The 21,584-nt window shown below is 31.2% G+C and overlaps 2 protein-coding genes across 3 annotated transcripts in view; both read left to right on the top strand.

Annotated features, from left to right (window-relative positions):
* The window catches only part of LOC123271846 (putative aminopeptidase W07G4.4), a 155,721-nt gene that overhangs the window by 55,626 nt on the left and 78,511 nt on the right, over nt 1-21,584 (top strand). For both annotated transcript variants that reach the window (XM_044738342.1, XM_044738343.1), the window contains exon 3: nt 4,779-4,887. In XM_044738342.1, coding sequence (XP_044594277.1) covers nt 4,779-4,887 — 109 coding nt within the window. The remainder of the gene's footprint in view (nt 1-4,778; nt 4,888-21,584) is intronic.
* LOC123271861 lies at nt 5,388-9,933 on the top strand. Its single transcript, XM_044738386.1, has 2 exons — nt 5,388-5,839; nt 7,772-9,933. The coding sequence occupies exon 2, from the start codon at nt 8,403-8,405 to the stop codon at nt 9,732-9,734; it is 1,332 nt and encodes a 443-aa protein (XP_044594321.1). The 5' UTR covers nt 5,388-5,839; nt 7,772-8,402; the 3' UTR covers nt 9,735-9,933.

Here is a 21,584-nt window from a genome sequence, read left to right as displayed (position 1 = left end):
AACTTACGAGGAAGACACTTGAAGCCTTGTTTTAAAAAATGCGGCTTGCATTGACATACATTATCAATGCACATCGAGTGATCTGTCATACATGTGTCATTTCCAAAACAAGGAACGCTTAGAATTGGACCACAGGCATTATATTTGGTTTGCCTATAACGTACTTGGCATTGACACCTATTATCAGAACATATTGTATTATCCAGCACAGAATAGCATTCCGAATCGTTTTTACACGCCATACCCAAGTACGCTACACAATAAAATTTTAAGATAGTTAATATTGAAGTTAAAAATATTTTTAGACGTAACGAAAACACGTTGACATCTGCATTGATGTTGAGCATCATTGTAGACCAAAGTATTTTCATTTTGACTATAAACCACTTTAGAAAATCATAGTTACGTGGTATGCAATCATTAGCTCCTTGTACAAATCTTTCAATGCATTGACACTCGTTATCAATGCACTTAGAATTTTTCATAGCGCAGATATCATTACTACCGCAAAAGTTTCCTAATGCCGTTCCACAAGTAGTTTCGTTTACTGGAATATAATTCGGATTGGAAAAACATTGATTTGATTGTGAACATTTGGCGTAACGTATATTAATGCAATCTCCCTAGTAGAAATGAAATCGAGTTTTTAGCCAGTAACTGGCCAGTTTGACTAGACTTAAGCCAGTAACTGGCCAGTGTAATATCGAGTTTCTGTCGAGAAACTGGCCAGTTTTACTAGAGATCTAACAAAACATGGCGGCCTTAGTGAAACTGTCAATTTAGAATTTTCAGGTTATCAGGGGTCATTAAAATTGTCAAAAAAAATAAAAGTGATGTTTAATAAACGAAATGATTTAAAAGTTTCATTTATATTTATATTATATAATAGATAACATTATTAGACTAATAGACTAATAATAATAAATCTAACAATGAAATAATAAAATAATTGTTTTTTATTGGAGATAATTAAAAAAATATTCATTTAGTTTTTCAATTTAAATAAATTTATTCCATCCATATTAAATTGTCAAAATATTAAGCTTTGTTTATGAACACTTGGATTAATAATCCCTGTAAAAATGATCTTCAACATCGAAGTAAACAAATTCACTCATTGTAACTTTATCAGCATTTGAAATTTTTTCAATTTTAAAAGATACACTGCATTTATTTAAAAATGTTTTTGCAGTTATTGGTAACTCTGGAAGAACTCCAGCTTGCAAAATTCTTAACAACTCGTCTAAATAACAATCTGAAATATTTGTTTTTATTTCCCACATTCGCAATTCATTCATTGTGTCAATTTTTTTTACTGCATCTATTTTGTAATATATATTGAAAATTATTTATATATAAATATACATAAATTTTTATTGATTTAGACTGTTTTTTAACATTTTTTACAATAATAATACGTACAGGTTAATAGAGAAAAATAAACAGACACACACACACTCGTAAAGGTACAGTGTCAGTGTGACCAATGTTTATGATTTAGTTGTAGGTGGCGCGATTTCGAGTTTTTACTCGATATCACTGGCCAGTTACTGGTTTATATCAAGTAAAACTCGATTATTTCTACTAGGGCTCCATCAAATTCACAATAACTTCCCAGTGTTGCTTGAATATCAAAGTTTTTTTAAGTTTTCAACTCAAACCAACGAAATGATGGTTTATTTAAGTTATTGCACGCCTCATAACGCAAAACGGTTGAGTTATCAGGGTCATTCCATGTCAAATCGACCAATAGTTGGAATCGATCCCTTTCAATTTGGATTAATTTTGGTCAGAAGTTTTCTTTTATCATAAAACGAAGTTCTGCCAGAGGAAAAAAAATAAAAAAATTTTTTTCAAAAGATATGCAAATTCAAAATTTCGCGATTTTTCCAGTTTTTCAATTTTGTTTTTGCAATATCTCGAATGCTATTATAGATATAGGAATGGTCTTTCGTTTGTTTGAAAGGGGACACTTCGGGCTAAAAAATTTTATACGTCCTTATGGCTCCCAGGATCCATCTCGGATACCATAAGGGCGTATAAAAAAAATTTTTTTTTGATAACCGACATATTTTTGTATGAAATATGTAAAAATGCAAGAAAAAATTTTTTCCATATAAAAATTCTTTTTGGACTTAGAAAAAAAAACAGAATTTTTATTATACGCCCTTATGGCATCCGAGATGGGTCCCGAGAGCCATAAAGGCGTATAAAAAAATTTTTTTTTCGGGAATCAACGTAGTTTTGTCCGAAATGTGCAGAAATGCAAAAATAGTATTTTTCTTACCTAGGGCAGGAAAATAAGAAATGTCTCAGATTACATGTAATTGTTGACCGAGGCGAAGCCGAGGTCGACAAACATGTGATCTGAGGCTTTCTTATTTCCTGCCCGTGGTGAGAATACTATTTTTCTCCTCGACGGAGGCGGAAAGTGACATTTTCATTTAGCGCAGCGGGCGGAAAATTGACGCTTTCCTTCCGGAGGGGAGAAAAAAAATTTTATGCGCCCTTATGGCTCCCGGGACCCATCTCGGATGCCATAAGAAGGTATAAAAAAAATTTTTTTTTCGGGAATCAACGTATTTTTTTATGAAACGTGCAGAAATGCAAACAAAAATTTTTTTTCTAAACTAAAAATTTTCTTGGACTTAAAAAAAATAATAGAATTTTTATTATACGTCCTTATGGTTCCTGGGTGTCATAAGGGCATATAATTTTTATACGCCCTTATGGCATCTGTAACGCGATATAATTATATAAAATTTTTTTTCCCCGGGTAAATAACATTATATATAATTATGTATAAATTTATATATTTATATAAAGTTATACATAATTATATTAAATTTTATTTATGTTTATATAAAATTAGATTAAATTATATATAATTTTTTTTCCCCGGGTCCAGAATTCGATAAACTGGTGCCATATTTCATATCGATAGCCTAGCTTAGGTAGTTTTTATTTAAATGAATTTCTATTAAAATTCGCTATGATATACACATACAAATATAGCAGCTTTTTTTATTTCTCTCACGTAAAAACAATGGCGCCACTTAATCAAGTTTAAATGAGATTAAGCAATCATATTACTAAATTTTTGTAGACTGCGCGCACATATGGTAAGAAAAATAGGCGCTAATAGTTAAAAAAAATTAGGAATGCTCTATTAGAAATTACTTATTTATTTTTTTTTTCTTTTAAAAATCAATTATACAATTTATTTCTCAAAAAATGAATGAGCGTTATGAGGCGTGCACTTTTGAATTTTCTAAACTTTTTGTTCTTTCTACTAATATTGATACCTTTAGGTGCGCATTTATAGTAACCATATATAAACCGACACGCATCCGTTTCAAAACAACATGGTTTCACAGAGAAGGGAAAACACTACAAATAAAAGCTATCATTTTATTGTTCTTATTATATTTTGGTAATTACTTACTATCATTCCACGATAAGCACAAAAGAGCTCAGCATTTATAACGATTGTTGAATACGTCAAAAATAAAGTGAAAATGTAAATTTGCAGCATAACTAATAACGTTTTGTTCTTCATTTTAAAATTGTCCCAATAAAAAAATAAATAGTGAATGAAAGTTGTTTCGTCGGGTGTCAAATTACGTTTTAGTGATAAATAAACATCGAAAACTAAATTAATAGCTGCTTCGAGGTAATAAAGGTAAAAAATAAAAGTAATAAAATTGTTGACAAAGATTCGATAGGTCAGTTTATCGAACTATTTGATAAAAGCTGAACGTAAAATTACTCAGATATTTTTTATACCTTATCATATAATAAAAAAAGTTTTTTTATTTTTTTTTTTTTAATTATATTTTAGAAGAATTTTAGAAGTTCATTTTGTCCCAAGGCTAGATTTTGTCGTTCTTTATCTTGTATAGCTCGATGTAGAGAACTAGAGATTAAACCTGTAAATAACATTTATGTGCCATTTCTTTACGCCTCTATACAGCGGTAATTTCGCACACGCGGCACACTAGTCAAGAGAGTGCGAATACGAAAACAGTAAAAATACAACAAGGACATAGAAATAGCACTTTGTCATTTAATAACGTAAATTATTATTTCGACGCTAAATGGAAATTAAATTTTTGCTGAACCTTTAGAACTCATAGAAAAAAAAATTTGTTTTACTCTTTTTTCCATATACCTGTTGTAAGTTCAAATTTTACTTGAATCAATGTGAATAAGAGCAATTTTCATCTGTTGTTTCAAAAATTAATGATAAGAAATTGATGATACGAGTCAAAACAAGTTACCCGTGAAAAAAAATTCTGATATGGTCATATCAGAAGATTTGATGAGTCCATATGTGGCATGACATGGTGTGGTATGTCTATATATAATTTTTGATAAATCCTGATGTGCCCATATATGGCTTGGTGTGGTCAAATATGTCGATATTTATTTTTTCAACTGAAAGTAGTATTATAAATTTCCAATAGATATTGCATGATCGCTGAATCGTCTCATTATAGGAGACAACTTTCGGGTGGTAAATTTTAAAACGAAATTCGGTTTTTTTACTGTCCTCAGGAGCTTATCTGACGTTGGTTATTAGTTCAATCAATTACTAATCCAATTTTCGTTAGATAAAACATTTTGATCTATGTACACATTTCTATAAAAATAAAAAATTATAGCAAATTATTATTTTACAATAATATATACCTGATATAACCATATAGCCATATTAGAAATTTGTGTTACGAGTTGTCACTGTTTTACTCAACTTTATGCTTTTATTTATGACGCAGAGCTCTAGAAGCCGGTGTAAGATGTCCTATGATTGTTTTGCTTCCTGACTCACGCTTCCAAAACGTCGAATTAGTGACTCTTCTTGGAGCTCTGGAGGGTCTCTACGTCGTAAGTACTTGTTTACGTTTTTATTTTTATTTTTTACTCCTTTTTAAGTCTATCAAGCTAGCATAAATTCCGTCCATCAGGTATTGACTCATTATTTAAGCAATAAAATTTCTTTGTGGTGTTAAATTTGTTGCTAATTAGATCAATTTAGATCTCATTAGACTTATTATTAGATCTATTTGGAATTTTATTCCTTGTTTAGATTCCGAGCAACCGTTAATAAAATCTGTCCAAAATTTATTTTGCTACTGCTAGCTTGACGACGTAAGCTTTGCTTATTTTTTTTTTTTTTTTTTTTTTTGTAGTTTTTAATCTTTGTTATTATTGGCACTATTCTAACACTGAAAAAATTTTTCAATTAATTTGAACTGATTATTTCTCACTAAAATTTGAAAAGAAAATATTTTTCTTGAATCAAGTAGTTTCTTTTTCAAGCAGTTTTCTGAAACAAGTGTGTAACAGGGAAAATCGAACTTCCCGGGGTCATTATCGACCCGATAATTGACGCACGGTAGGTAAGGGTTTTCCCTTACTTTTCGATTTTTGACAAGAGTTTCGACTTGTCACCGGGCGTGCTAATCAAGATTCCCCACTACTGTTCCCGGAAAATGAAGCGGGGCGTAACAATAGGAAAGTTCGAGAGCCTGAGCTGAGGGTTATAAAAGAGCGAGCACGAAAAACATCGAGGCTTTTTCCCTTCTGGAAGCCAGTGGCCTTTTGCCTTTTGTGAATCAGTGACCTTGTTGAGATTAGATAAGTCAAGAGAGTGCAGTTTTGAACGCCGACGATAGAAAGCAACTACTGAGGAGTTTATTACGGTATTTGGAATTGGACAAGCCCTGACCGGAAGCTAACATAGTGGTTTGAGACGACAAGACGTCAAGCGGCGGAGCCAGCCAAGTTGGACCGGAGTATCAGTCGTCGTTGGATAAAACAATAATTGAGTCTCTAGGTATTTTCGATTAATTTAGGCCAAAATTGATTATTAATTTAATTAAGAGGCTGAAATAATTTAAATTAATTTCTCGAGCGGTCATTTTATATTAGCAAGTTTTGTACTTTAGAGATTCATGCGCCAAGGTCATTTAGCTAGTTTTGTTATTGGATATTTATTTTAAAAGAATGAGATTAATAGTTTATTTGTGAATTTACTGTAGATAATTTAATCAGTAATTTATTATAGGCCTGCTGGCTATAATAAATTAATTTAGTTAATAATTTTCGGGATATAAAGAAAAGTAAATTTGAATAAGAAATGAAAATGCGTAATTAAGTCAGTGAAGGTCATTCTAGAATGTATGTAGTTAAGAGTTGTATTGAGACGCTTAGGATTCGAATAGTTGATGTTTAGAATTTTGTCTAGGAAGATTAAATTTATTAAATCCTGTAATGAGTTCAGTAGAATTTATTAATTGAAAATATTAGTAGAAAATTTAGTAAGTGAACTAGTACAGAAATTTAGGCCGGTGGATAAATGTAATTGAATTGTTTAAGTTAGAAAAGTGCTAAATCAATTATTAAATAATTGATTGAATTAAGGATAATTTATTAGATAAATTCGATAAGAAAATTTGGTGAATTTGGTAAATTTAGTTAATCTGGAGATTAAATTTATTTAAGGAAAATCGGTTAAAATTTTATTTAAGAAAATTTGAGAAATGAAGTTAACGTCCGGTGGATGATTTTATATGGAATTGAATAAGATTATATGGTATTCCGTCAGGTAGACGAGGTTGTTTATGTGAAATTAGTTCAGATAATTGAATAATTAAGAAGTTTTTATTGGGTAAAACATGTTGTTTGTTATTCCGTCAGTTGGACGAGGGTTTAAGAAATTAAGAATCTAGATGCGTAATGGTCTATGATTAAATTTAGAAATTAGGAATCTAGATGCGTAATGGTCTATGATTGAATTAGGAAATTAAGGATAGATGCGTAATGGTCTATGTAGAGTTAAGAAATTAAGAAGATAGATGCGTAATGATCTATAGTTGAAAGAATTTAAGGATATTTAGTTATAAGTTTTGGCAAGTGCCTGCGTAGGTGAGAGGTCCTCACAATTAAGTAATTGATAGGTTAATTTTAAGGGTAATATTATTAAGGAATTTTGTTAAAATAAAATTGTTTATATTGAATAAATAATTAAATTGTTAATAATTATTTCTCAGTATTAATTTTTCAGCCTTTCTCAACTTCTCACGACCCGATCTTTCCTTCTCATGCTCCCCGGTTTCTGGGACACCGAGTATAAAATCCCAGTGGCGCCCTTTTCAAAGAGGAAAGGGGTGACCAATTGGACAGGGCTAACCACCCCGTTACATTGGCGCCCAACAATTTAACAACCCCTGAGAAGTTTGGGAAGGGTTAAAAATTTGCTGAGAAAAATTTGATTTGAAGAAAAATAAGTTAGTTGAAAAATTCGGACACAGAGAATGGGAAATTAGAAAATTTTTGTCGTAAATAAGAAATAAGTAGTTGGAAAAATTTTTATAGGAAAGGATTTAGAAAATTTTAGTTGAGAATAAAATAGGATAGAAAGACCGAATATAAGTGAGGGATTAAGAAAAGATAAATTGGTAAAAGTGAAAACTGAAAATAAAGTTAGAGATTAAAGTTCTTGAAATAAATTTTGTTTACAAGTAATGAGTCATTTAGCTAAATATTTTAAGTGGACTAAAGTAAAATAATTTAATCTCTTCATAAGTCTCTTTAAAAATTAATTTTAGTAAAATTTTAGTTTCAAGGTAGAAATTTTATCTCTACTCAAAATAATTTGGGGATTATTTTCAAATACAAAATTTTACCTAGATTTATTATAAAATCTACTTAAATCAATAAGTAGTCTTTCACAATTTTATTAATCCCTATTATTATATTTCATTAGATTGAAAAGAGACATCAGATAAGAATGACTTATTCAAACATGGCAAACACACAGTTAGATGGACGTAGAATGTCTGCAGGCCATGTGCAAGGCCGGATTAATTCCATGGCTAACCCGGGCTCGACAGACATATTTCTATCAATACCAACGTTGTCAACAGCTACAACTACGACTTCAACAGTCACAACTACGATGAGTAGCAGAGTCTCCGATAACTCAACAGTTCAGCGTTCCTCACAGGCCAACAATGAGTTACTCCAACAGAGTACTCCGGCTGGAGGCGCTTTCCAAAACAGGAACCAATACTTTGCACCACCAGGGGACCGTCGTTCAGAGGAAATTAATTTACCCCCTGAGATGCAAAGAACTTTTAACCGTTTAGACCAAGCGACAGAAACAGTACGTCGAATGAGTACTGAACAGAGGACTATAAATCAAGAAAATTCTCTAGCCATTACTCGTCTGTCGCAGATATTGGAGGATGTGGTTCATTCTCAACGTGATTTGATGAACAGAATTGGCAGCCGTGACAATTCCGTATGGTCAAATTCTCCAGTTGATTTCAACATTACTGACTGTCAACTACGGGGTACAACCCTAGCCCCTCCGGGTCAAGGTTTGGCAGGGGGGGATGGAACAGCTCATCCGTCGGGTCCGAGAAATCAACCGGAGAATAACAGAGACAGGACTGAGGCTGAGCAAAATATTCCTCTATCCAGAAAGGATCAATTTCCTCAATCACCGACTGAATCAGCTTCACCTTTCCCAGAATCAACAACAGACAGGTGCACGAGGTGACTCTTCGTTTCATAACCGAGATAGTTTTGGACGAAGGTCAGGCCACGACTCCCAAGGCCAATACACAGGGCCGGGGATGGCTCTACCTCCGTTCCAAAGTCCATACCAAAATTTGAACAGAGGCACCAGGTACTTTATGCACGAAAGAAGGCGCAAAGATATTTTATCAAGTCTGAAGCTTGGTAACCTGATCTTTCCACAAGATAGAATGTCTGTCGAAGAATTTCTGCATGCGGTCGAGAGCAGAGCACACCGTGAAGGCTGGACAGAAGACGAAGTCCTGGGTTCCATGGGGTACATACTCCGAGGAACACCAGCACGCTGGTTTGATAACAACTACCAGCGCTGGGGTTCTTATACTCAATTCAAGATGGAATTCCGCAAGGCTTTTGGTAGTGCAATGACAGATTACCAAATAATTCACGATATTGGTAAACTGAGGATGAAACCCGGGGAAAATTTCACGGAGTTTGTGTTAAAGGTTCAGCAAAAATATTTGACCATGATGAGTCCTCCATCCATAGAGGATCAAGTGACAAATATTAGAAACTATCTAACTGATGAACTGCGAACTCTGGTTTTCTCTAGGCCGGTATACTCATACGAAGACCTTTTGAACGCTCTGCATGAAGCCTCGAGGTGCATCGAAGAAGCTGGACAGTCTTGTCAGACTCAAGAAACAGTAAAGCCCCAGGAGAAGACAAAGGTTGGGGTGATTGGGCCTACAGTCGAAAAAGGGAGCTGCCAGGAAGAAGAGTTGGAACTATCAGGCTACAGAACTCCAACCACATCGTACGATAATAAGTATGGGGTTCAGGTGAGAACAAACCAGAACCATTATCGGCAGCCTCATAGATTTCAGACTCCAAGAATTCCCAGGCCGTGTTACAACTGTGGTGTTCCTGGACACTCCTTTGTGGGTTGCGAAAACCCTAGACAAGATGTCTGTAACAATTGTCTCAAAAGTGGTCACACTCGACAAAACTGTCCGCTGTTGACAATCGATAACCGTAGGAAAAGCTCTTTGGATAGTGTAAACTCTAGTGAGCAGTGTAATGATCCCAGAACTGAAAATGAACGGAAAACCCACTTACACCTGTCCCTAGTTCCCCGTCGGTTCAGTTCGTTCAAGGAGCAGCAATGGGGTCTAGTGAGGGTTCGATAAATGTTGAGACATCTGGCTGCTCAGAGCTAAGACAGGCTTTTAAGCTACCTTGCTCTGATTCAGGCCCATCAACATCATCTGCGGCATAGTCTATGGACACAGTTAACTTCAATCAACGCATCTCTTTGGCCAGAAGATCAACCAGCAATTATAAAACAGGGCAGTAGGCTATTTGATGATCCTAGTTGTACTATAATTAACACTGGAAACGTCATCTAGGGCAGCTTTCATTCCTAGAATGCTCTAGAGTGAATCTTCGTCAACGAAGGTCAACTCCAAGCTAGCTGAAAGAAAGGTTTTCATCTCAGGAACAGGTCCAAGGCCTCCAATAGTTACGGCTAAGATCCCTGTGTCCTTGTGGATATTTGGAGTCACTCTGAATGGTATCTTGGACACTGGTAGTAAGAGATCATATATTAACAGCAAGATATATGATGATTTAAAAGAACTTGCTTCGGGTGAACTTAGGACGGACGAAACTAAGGAACAAGTTGCGGGGAACAATATCTAAGTGTTCTTGATAACCTCAGTCACCCAATAGTTTTGGGTATGGACTTCGCTCTCCAGTTTGAGGTCATAATAGACGGCAAGAACAAAACCTGGCACTTCAATGGAAGTCGAGAACTACATCCGTTCGAGTCGGTTTATTTTGAAGAAAGACACCCAGATTCCGGTGTAACCACGACGGAGCAAGACCAAGACTCCCAGGAATATTTCAGACGTGAGTCGGAAAAAGTTCAGGGACTTATCAATCCAGGGACTCACGAATATTATTGGAGATGAGATAATATTGAAACCCGAGGCTATTCCGGTAAGGGGTGTCAGGCCTTTTTGTTGTAAACGCCCGGGTGACAGTCTGGCAGGGGGGAGTGTAACAGGGAAAATCGAACTTCCCGGGGTCATTATCGACCCGATAATTGACGCACGGTAGGTAAGGGTTTTCCCTTACTTTTCGATTTTTGACAAGAGTTTCGACTTGTCACCGGGCGTGCTAATCAAGATTCCCCACTACTGTTCCCGGAAAATGAAGCGGGGCGTAACAATAGGAAAGTTCGAGAGCCTGAGCTGAGGGTTATAAAAGAGCGAGCACGAAAAACATCGAGGCTTTTTCCCTTCTGGAAGCCAGTGGCCTTTTGCCTTTTGTGAATCAGTGACCTTGTTGAGATTAGATAAGTCAAGAGAGTGCAGTTTTGAACGCCGACGATAGAAAGCAACTACTGAGGAGTTTATTACGGTATTTGGAATTGGACAAGCCCTGACCGGAAGCTAACATAGTGGTTTGAGACGACAAGACGTCAAGCGGCGGAGCCAGCCAAGTTGGACCGGAGTATCAGTCGTCGTTGGATAAAACAATAATTGAGTCTCTAGGTATTTTCGATTAATTTAGGCCAAAATTGATTATTAATTTAATTAAGAGGCTGAAATAATTTAAATTAATTTCTCGAGCGGTCATTTTTATATTAGCAAGTTTTGTACTTTAGAGATTCATGCGCCAAGGTCATTTAGCTAGTTTTGTTATTGGATATTTATTTTAAAAGAATGAGATTAATAGTTTATTTGTGAATTTACTGTAGATAATTTAATCAGTAATTTATTATAGGCCTGCTGGCTATAATAAATTAATTTAGTTAATAATTTTCGGGATATAAAGAAAAGTAAATTTGAATAAGAAATGAAAATGCGTAATTAAGTCAGTGAAGGTCATTCTAGAATGTATGTAGTTAAGAGTTGTATTGAGACGCTTAGGATTCGAATAGTTGATGTTTAGAATTTTGTCTAGGAAGATTAAATTTATTAAATCCTGTAATGAGTTCAGTAGAATTTATTAATTGAAAATATTAGTAGAAAATTTAGTAAGTGAACTAGTACAGAAATTTAGGCCGGTGGATAAATGTAATTGAATTGTTTAAGTTAGAAAAGTGCTAAATCAATTATTAAATAATTGATTGAATTAAGGATAATTTATTAGATAAATTCGATAAGAAAATTTGGTGAATTTGGTAAATTTAGTTAATCTGGAGATTAAATTTATTTAAGGAAAATCGGTTAAAATTTTATTTAAGAAAATTTGAGAAATGAAGTTAACGTCCGGTGGATGATTTTATATGGAATTGAATAAGATTATATGGTATTCCGTCAGGTAGACGAGGTTGTTTATGTGAAATTAGTTCAGATAATTGAATAATTAAGAAGTTTTTATTGGGTAAAACATGTTGTTTGTTATTCCGTCAGTTGGACGAGGGTTTAAGAAATTAAGAATCTAGATGCGTAATGGTCTATGATTAAATTTAGAAATTAGGAATCTAGATGCGTAATGGTCTATGATTGAATTAGGAAATTAAGGATAGATGCGTAATGGTCTATGTAGAGTTAAGAAATTAAGAAGATAGATGCGTAATGATCTATAGTTGAAAGAATTTAAGGATATTTAGTTATAAGTTTTGGCAAGTGCCTGCGTAGGTGAGAGGTCCTCACAATTAAGTAATTGATAGGTTAATTTTAAGGGTAATATTATTAAGGAATTTTGTTAAAATAAAATTGTTTATATTGAATAAATAATTAAATTGTTAATAATTGTTTCTCAGTATTAATTTTTCAGCCTTTCTCAACTTCTCACGACCCGATCTTTCCTTCTCATGCTCCCCGGTTTCTGGGACACCGAGTATAAAATCCCAGTGGCGCCCTTTTCAAAGAGGAAAGGGGTGACCAATTGGACAGGGCTAACCACCCCGTTACAAGTGTTTATTTTTCCAGATATAGTGACAAAATTTTTTCCAAATTATGACATGAAAGTGGCTACAATGCATAACTTTAAAAAAAAAATCTGGAAAACGGTTGACCCTAAAGGCCATCCCTGCAACTTCCCGCTAATTCCATAAATAAGTTCTTAAAATTGCACTTATGACGTTTTTGAGCTCTTCGAGCTCAAAAATATAATTCATATGTTATTTCGAGCTCTCTGAGCTCATAGAGTAAACTGTTCTAAGCTTTTGAGCTCTTCGAGCTCGAAAGTCTGATAGAAGTTTAGTAAAACAGTATTTTTTGAATTTTCAAACTGCAATAATTTTTGAATGAATGAATCGATTTTCATGCGGTTGGCAGTAATTTATGCAGATTTTCAGAATCTATGATATACTTATGAATACAAACTGATCAAACCGAAAATCTTAAAGAAATTTGAAAAATTCACTTTTTCCGAATTTTTTCGACAACGATAACTCACGAACTAATCAACCGATTTTCACGTTCTTGGTGACGATCGACGTGATTTTTTAGACTCTAATAATTATTTTATTTCGTCAAAAATGATACAAAAAGAAATGTCGAAGTTATGTGAAAAAAAACACTTTTTTCGAAATTTTTCGTTTTCCATAACTCTCGAACGAATTAACCGATTTTGATGGGACTGGTGGCAATCGACGTGATTTTTTAAACTTAAGAGCTAATTAGTTTTTGGAATTGATCGGTAAAGCAGTTTAGGTTATTCCAAAAAAACGATTTTTTGAAAATTTTATTTTTGAGATTTCTCAAAATCTAGCGAACCGAATCGATTCAAATTTTCACGAAATTTAATGGCAATGATACTCTTTGGATTGCCACCTATTTCGATCCGATCGGCCGAGTCGTTCAAAAGTTATAAGAGGTTTACACACACACACACACACACACACACACACACACACACACACACACACACACACACACACACACATACATACATACATACAGCCGCACGGACACCATCGCGGGAATAGTCAGGGAAGCTTCCTGTGACCTTAAAACGTCGAGATCTGATGAAAACTCGATTTTCGAAAAACGGGGTGAAAACAATAATTTCCCGATTTTTGAAAACTTTCAATTTTTTTAGCGGGAAGTTAAAAAACAAAAAAAAGTAATCAACCTTCAAAAGTAGAATGAAGGATTAATTAATAAACGAAGTCTGATAAAACTAAAAGTAACTAAAAGGTAATTTAAGTATTTTATAGAATATACACTCAAAGAGGCTAACCATAACTCTTTGACTCGTTATCCTGAGCATCTTTCCTTTGTGTCTCGTTTGCAAAGAAGCATTTTTCTCATTTCCTAAGGCTATAATAGCATTTGCGTCTTTTTCTAAGCCATCCACCTTTCTCATGCTAGTGCATTAGTAGACTCAACTCTTACTAGTGCTCAAACACACACATAGATGCAGTAACACAGTGAATAGTTACTCAAGAGCGAGCTTAAATATAAATGTATTGGTGTAGGTGAATTTGAATGTGTAAGTACCAGCTGCGTTGAGTTAGTTTCATAGGGTAACTTTAAAGCCCGAGGGTTAAGTCACGCGTGGAACGGGAAGTAACGTGACCTCTACTCTCTCAAACATGACTGCAAGCTACCGAATACCTTACGATCCTTCCTCTTCCTCTCCCGGGTGCTTTTGAGCTCACCGACCTAATTAATTCGATATCATCGCAGCTATTTTTACTTTTTTTTCCTTCCCTCTGCTTTAAATATTATTTCGGACTTTATTATGGCGGGAAAATCTACTCAATATTAATCAGGTTTCTGGTTGAATTCTGTGATTTTTCAAGTTTATTAGAAATCGGATTATTTATTTATAAATTTGTAACAATGTTGTGATTTTGATAAATATGATAACGATTTATCTGCTTGGATTAAAATTATTTCCGCACTTGTTGAAGGGTTTATTAAGTAAAAGTTCATTTACTTTGAATTTATTTATTTATTTATAAAGTAAATCTAATTATTTTTAAACTTTTACTAAATATTTTTTTACTAATATTTGTTATTATTCATTAATAAGTTCATTTAGTAAGAGTTAATTGATATTTATTGATGGTTGAGAAATATTTATCAACAGTTACTAAATTTTCTTTGAGTGAATGTGTAATTTTAATAGTGCGATGTGATGATCTCTCATAAATTAATGTAATATTTTGAAAAAAGAAAACTATTGATATGCCAAATTTAATTAAATTTTATCATAATTATTTTATTCAAAAGCCTGAACGATTGTTCAATAAAATTTAAAAAATATTTAATAATGAAAATTAATCATCAACAAAATATAAGTATTTTTCAATTATTGACAAATATTTATTAAATCATGTAAGTTAATTTTCACCACAAACAAACACAAAATTAAATTTTTTCAAAAACCTTGTGAATAGGCCTTATTTTACTACGGTAGGGTAATAAGGTCTGCGGGTTAAACATACTGGAAATAGTTATACTATACTTAATAAAATTGGTATTAGGGATCAATCATCACTTAAATTTAGCAACAATACTTTTTAAGATGTTTATAAAAATTAGAACAATGATTTTAAATTATTAAATATAAAATTATAAAAAATGTTTACCATTTGCTCAAACCGTTTTTTAGGAATTCTTCTGCGCTTCTTTAGCATATGACGGATGATGAAATATAGAAGACAGGGAACGTTGTATCGGGACTCTATAAGCTTTTCGCAACATTTCTATGCTATACGCTTCTACTAGAAAAGCCTTTAGCGGAAGCGGTTATTTTAAATATCATTTCTATCACTTAGGCCTTATTACCCGACAGGCCTTATTACCCGCGGATACCTTAATGTTTAAAATCAGTGAAAAAAAAAATTTTTTTTTTAACATAAATACGCCTAATTTGTAAAATTAATTCGTAATTTCAAAAATTTTTCTCTTTCTAACAGCAAAAACTTCTTTCAAAACTCCCATGAAGAAATTTGTGTCAATCCCTTTTTATCAAAGGCAATTTTAAAATACTATAGTCTTCACATATTGAAAAAAATTAACTGATATCACCATAAAAAATATGATAATTTTTTAATACAAGTTGTTAAATAAAATAATAATATTTTATAGAAAAAAAAATTTTTTTTACTTTTTAAATTTATATAATTAGATAAAACGAATTTTGTATGAAAGATTTTATTTTCCACTCATGCTTATAGATATTTATAATTGCTTATATTCATTATTTTTAACGTTATTAATATAAATTCATTAATATAAAATTTTTGAGAAAAATATTCCTTGGGTAAAACATAATTTGACTGCAAGTATTTTCAACGCATCAAACAAATTGATCAAAGTTTACAAAAATATCATCTTTTAATTTTTTCCATAGAAAATATTTTATATATTGTGAATTTACTTTTTAATCTTAAAACTATCATTAAAGTTTACGGGAACCATATTTAATTAAAAGTTTAGAATTATCTAATAGAAGTACATGTTACTAAGCTAAATTAGTGTCCGATTGCTTTAAAACGAATCACATAATTTTTTGTTTACTCGAGGCTTACTCATTTCTTGAAAAATAGGAATTTTATATTACATTAACCCGGCAAAAATACGCTCTCTTCTAAGATAATCAGCTACTCAATATCCTACTGCCATAAGTAAAACAACTAGGACCACGGCAATGACCCACATTCACCACTCCATTGTGATCATCTTTTTCTATTATCAATAAAAAATTATAAATAAATTATCTAATGGTCGTTGTAAAATAAACGTTGATTTTTCTATCGATGGATCAATGAGAACAGTCGATTATCGATGATTTTGAATACAAAATTTGGTCACAGTCTCTTGAATTACAAAATTGACTTATCATGAATTTGCAGGCAATTTTTCTTGTTCTTGAATTAAAATCCACTAGCTGGGTCTCATCACAACAATTTGCATTTTTGAAGAAATTATATCCTGAAACATGAATTTGGTTTACTCACACACTGATCAAAAAAAATTTAAGTTAATTTAAAAGAAAAAATTTCGATTCAAGATCTTCATTTGAAAAAATTTAATCATTTTAAATCAAGCTAAAAAATTATTAAATAAATGAAAATTTACTTTAACCAAAAACGATTTTTTAGTTTATGAATTTTTTTCCTTGATTCAAAATAATTAAATTCGTCGTAGTAAAGTTTTCGATTCAAAATTTTTATTTTTAATAAAATGGCTTACGTTTGATTTTGATTAGTTATCACTTCATCTATCCACACTGGCAGTTTGAATTCACATGAAGCCTGACAAAATTCAAATTTAATAAAATCTTATTTAAAATAATTAGTCTAGTGTTAAGTAGCTGCTCTTTCTATCAATTTTCCAAAGAGTATTAATTACAATCAAAAATTATTCGTTAGGCAAAATTGACCAAAACTTGCACCAGTTGCTATCTATCTGAATAATGATTAAAATTACTTTATCGTTGGTCTGCTGGCTCAAAGATGATGAAACTATATTTGATTATAAACTATACTCACAAATGAAAAGGGAATTCTTTTACAAACACATTGCCTTTTACGTTACATTTTTAATAGTGATATTAATAGCAATGAATAAAACAGAAAAATATAAACAAAGACAAGCTCATTATACTTAAGTTGTAAGTAGTGTAAAATCCGGAAGTGACTTATAATTATAATAATAATAATTATAATTATAATTATAGATGATTCATAGATTTTCTAGCAAGCCCTCAAAACTAATTCACCGAAACACAAATAGGAATGTTAATTATTCTTGGAATATACTTTCATAATTATACACTGATAAAAGAATCAATGAACTGTAAATTTAATCCGAACAAAAACAGTTTCACTGTAAAAAATCGCGCCAAGTCCACGTTCATAAGACTTTTAAGAAAAAAAATTTTTTTTTTCTTTACAAAAAGATATAAAATAAAAAAATAAAAAAATCCAAGTAACCGATATGATTGTATATGATTTTCGGAAATTAAAAAAAATTTTGTTGTAAATTTAAAAATTAAAAAAAAAATTTTGGAACGTATTTAGTGTGCGTGGTTGCAAAATATTTTACTTTTAATGTAATTCGTAAAATCTATTTACTAGAACTTTAAAAAAATTGAAATACACAATGACGCACACCAAGTACGTTCTAAAATTTTTTTTTTAACTTTTAAATTTACAACAAAATTTTTTTTAATTTTCGAAAATCATATACAATCATATCGGTTACTTGGATTTTTTAATTTTTTATTTTATATCTTTTTGTAAAGAAATAAAAATTTTTTTTCTTAATAGTCTTATGAACGTGGACTTGGCGCGATTTTTTTACAGTGAAACTGTTTTTGTTCGGATTTCAGTATTTTTTGTAATTATAATAAAAATTTGCAATTGGTACCAACTTAAATCTCAAGTTGGCTGCATTTTTTATAGCAAACTATCCCCTTGAAGCTACAGTTTATGTAAAAATAATTGCAGCGCACCCTGGCGGGTGTAGATGCAAGCTGTGAAATTTATTTTTTTAACTGTAGTTTCCCATCTATTGGACTATTACCATGCATTCTTGAATTACTTAGTCTGTGGCATGTCACTTTTTACATCGAAAAAAAGTCAGGATCGAAATTTTTGAGCTTGCTATAGTTTGTGCTGATAAAATTTAATAATTTCAAGTAGATTAATAGTTATAATTGAATATAATTAATTGATATCAGTAAAATAAAGTATGAATTACTGTTATAATATAAAATTTAGGAACAAGAAGTACCGTAGAATTAAATAAAATTTTGCAACCTCGAAATACCGTTCTGCTTAAAGTAAACACACTCAGTAGTCTGGCGCTCCGTTTACAACGGATTTGAACGGAACTTGGCGCCAGATTCTACCGAATCTGTGGATCATAAAATGTTCAAAAATTATTTATTAATGGTTACTGTTATCAAAAATAACTATTACCAGATTATAAAAAATCCATTTTTTGTAATTTTTATGGGTTAGTAATGAAAATTTTTAGAAAAATGTTAAAAATTTTAACAGAAGATTTTTTACTTTCAGAATGTAAAATATTTGTCAAAGCTTCAACGAAATAATACTGAAGTTGAAATACATTCAAAAATTTCATAATTTTTTATAAATAAATTAAAACTTATTTTAAACAAAGTTTTCAAGTAATGTAGTCTGTTAAAAAAATATTGGGTGCGATGACGACGAAAAATTGATAATTTTTTAATTGTAATTCGGTAAATAAAGTATTGAAATTTTGTAAAAAGAGAAAATAGTTTAATACTTTTAAAATTCGAATAATAAAACAAATTAAATTTTAAATTGATTTTATTTTTCAATCATATTTATTTACATTTATAATTTATGACATCAAATATTTATAGAAGCATTAATATAAAATTTTTTACAAGAATATTCCATGTGTTCATAAAAATATTATACATTTCAAAATCACTATTCAATTTCAAAACTAATAACAACATTCGTGTATACAATACTTAACGTAAAATTAAGAATTAATTGAAGTTAGTACATGTTATTACTTGAAATTAGTGTTAGATTACTCGACCATGTATTACATAATTCTTTGTAAACTCAAGATTTGCAGATTTCTTTGAAAAAAGCTCTCATATTACATTATTTAGAAGAATCACGCTTTTTATCAGCCAAATATTGCATCCAAATTTTGCCAGCCCGAATTAATAACATTCCGAACGCAAATATCATCAAAGCCCACCACGCTAACATGATTATCTACTGTATTTTAATCAAAAAAATGATAAATAAACTATCTGAGTATCGGTGTGTTATAAACTTTGATTATTATATCGATGGATCAATGAGGACAGCCGATGATCGATGATTTCGAACGCTGAATTCAGTTGTTGTCTCTTGAATTACAAAATCAACTTCTCCTTAATTTGTAGACAATTTCCTTGATTTTCAATTTGAATCCACTAGCTAGGTCTCCCGACACCAATTTAAACTTTTGACAAAACTATTGTCCTAAATCTTGCTAAAATATTTGATAAATTTTTTAAATACTGATTTTTAGAAGTATTTGAGGTCAATATTTAATCATATGCTTTTTTTTATTCAAAATAATAACCACTAAGTTTTAATGAATAATAGTAAAAATTTATAATCTTAAATCTTCTTTAATAAATAATAAAATGACTCACGTTGAGTTTTGAACAATAATCACTTCATCGATCTACACTGGCAATTTGAATTCATATAGATGCTGAAGAAATTGAAATTTGAGAAATAATTATCTAAAATGATTAGTCCAGTATCTAGCAGCGTTGTTGTCCATCGATTTTGTAAAGAGAATTACTTACAATCAAAAATTATTTATTAGGTAAAATTGACCACGACTTGCACGACGCTATCTATTCGAATAGTGATCAAAATGACCTTATCGTTAGTCTTCTGGATCAAATATGATGAAACTATACTTGATTACAAACTATACTCACAACCGAAAAGAAAATTCTCTTACAAACACATTGCACCTTTCTTTACACCATTGATAGTGATATAAATAGCAATGAATAGAATAGAAAAATGTAAACAAAGACAAGCACAATATACTTTAGTTATAAGTAGCTTAAAATCCGAAATATTACTTATAATTGATGATTTACTTATTTGCTAAGAAGCCTTCGGATTTAGTTTTCAGAAGCACAAATTGGAATCTTTAATGTATAAACAGTTACTGAAAACTTCACTAAGCGATTAAAATTCTATCATTTATAAAGAATTTATTCATTTATTGTTATAACTAATTACACTTCAACTTTTGATAAATATTTTTTTTTTAAGTAAAGGCATATCGGTTTACAGTTCATGAAAATGTATTAACATTTCACGAACATTTATTCATAACTGAATGTTATTTGTTTCAGGGTAAAAAAAATTTTTTTTTTTGATTTTTTTCAACAGTGTTGTAATACAACAACCGCTTATAAGCAAATGCCTTAATCTTTCATAATAAAAATACATTTATAATTTTTTAGGCAATAAAACAATTCGTAATTTATTGCTTCCATCGTTTTATGGCACATTTTATTTATCATTTTCTTTTCATGAAAAATAGAAAATAATCACATATTAGAAAATTATTATTCTATTTGATTTAATGAAATAATATTATAAGTCATGGGTTTAGAAAAAGTGTCAAAGTAAAATTTTTACACTTAATTTTTATTTAAAGGTCGGAAGAATAGTTTACTGACAATGAATAAATATTTATTCTATCATCCAACGTTGAAAAATCATTCATTGATGGTTTAGTAAGCTTAATAAATAGTAATTAATTTTTCGATAAGGGTTAATAAAACATTTTTGAACATTAGTAAGCATAATTTGGGAATTTTTCTAAAATATCAGTAATTTTTTTCTTTCTGACTGCAGGAGCTCATTTCAAAACTTCCCAGAAAGAATTTTCTAATATAACTACATACGCCTGTGTTAGAACTGACGAGGTCATAGATACCCATATATAATTTACTAACAGCCTGCCCTGGCTTCGCAGGGGTATTTAACAAAAATTTGAAAATATTATATAGCCTCTGTTACCTGGGGATAGTGTAGCTTCCCAACAGTGAAACAATTTTTCAAATCGGTTCAGTAGTTTTCGTAGCATAACCGAACAAAAAAAACCGACTCTATTTATAAGTATAGATAGATTATCCTACCAGTATTGTCAGTGTTAACAATTACAGTGAAATGTACTCGTATTGAGGTATGCTGAAAATCTCATATCATTTTCTTGAATGTGAATTCCAGCTTTTTTTATAAATGACTACAAAACATTACAGTTTTTGAATAGCGAAGAATATTCAATGGTTTCACTATGAAAAAATATGATAATTTTTTAACACAAATTGCTAAATAAGTGTTGATGTTGTAAGAAAAGAAAATATTTCAGCATGCATGAATTTTGAATAATCTTAGAAAATAAATTTTACATTCCACTTATATTTGAGGAGCTGATTTTCAAAAGGGTATCTTTTCATATTTTAAAAGACCAGTTTTCTGAACTTTTAAATATTAATTACTTCGAGAATTATAACGACTTATAAATGAAAAT

This window comes from Cotesia glomerata, linkage group LG9 (assembly GCF_020080835.1).
Source record: "Cotesia glomerata isolate CgM1 linkage group LG9, MPM_Cglom_v2.3, whole genome shotgun sequence".
Classification (NCBI taxonomy): domain Eukaryota; kingdom Metazoa; phylum Arthropoda; class Insecta; order Hymenoptera; family Braconidae; genus Cotesia; species Cotesia glomerata.
The sequence above is the reverse complement of the archived record's forward strand: the minus strand, read 5'-3'. Positions and strand labels throughout refer to the sequence as shown.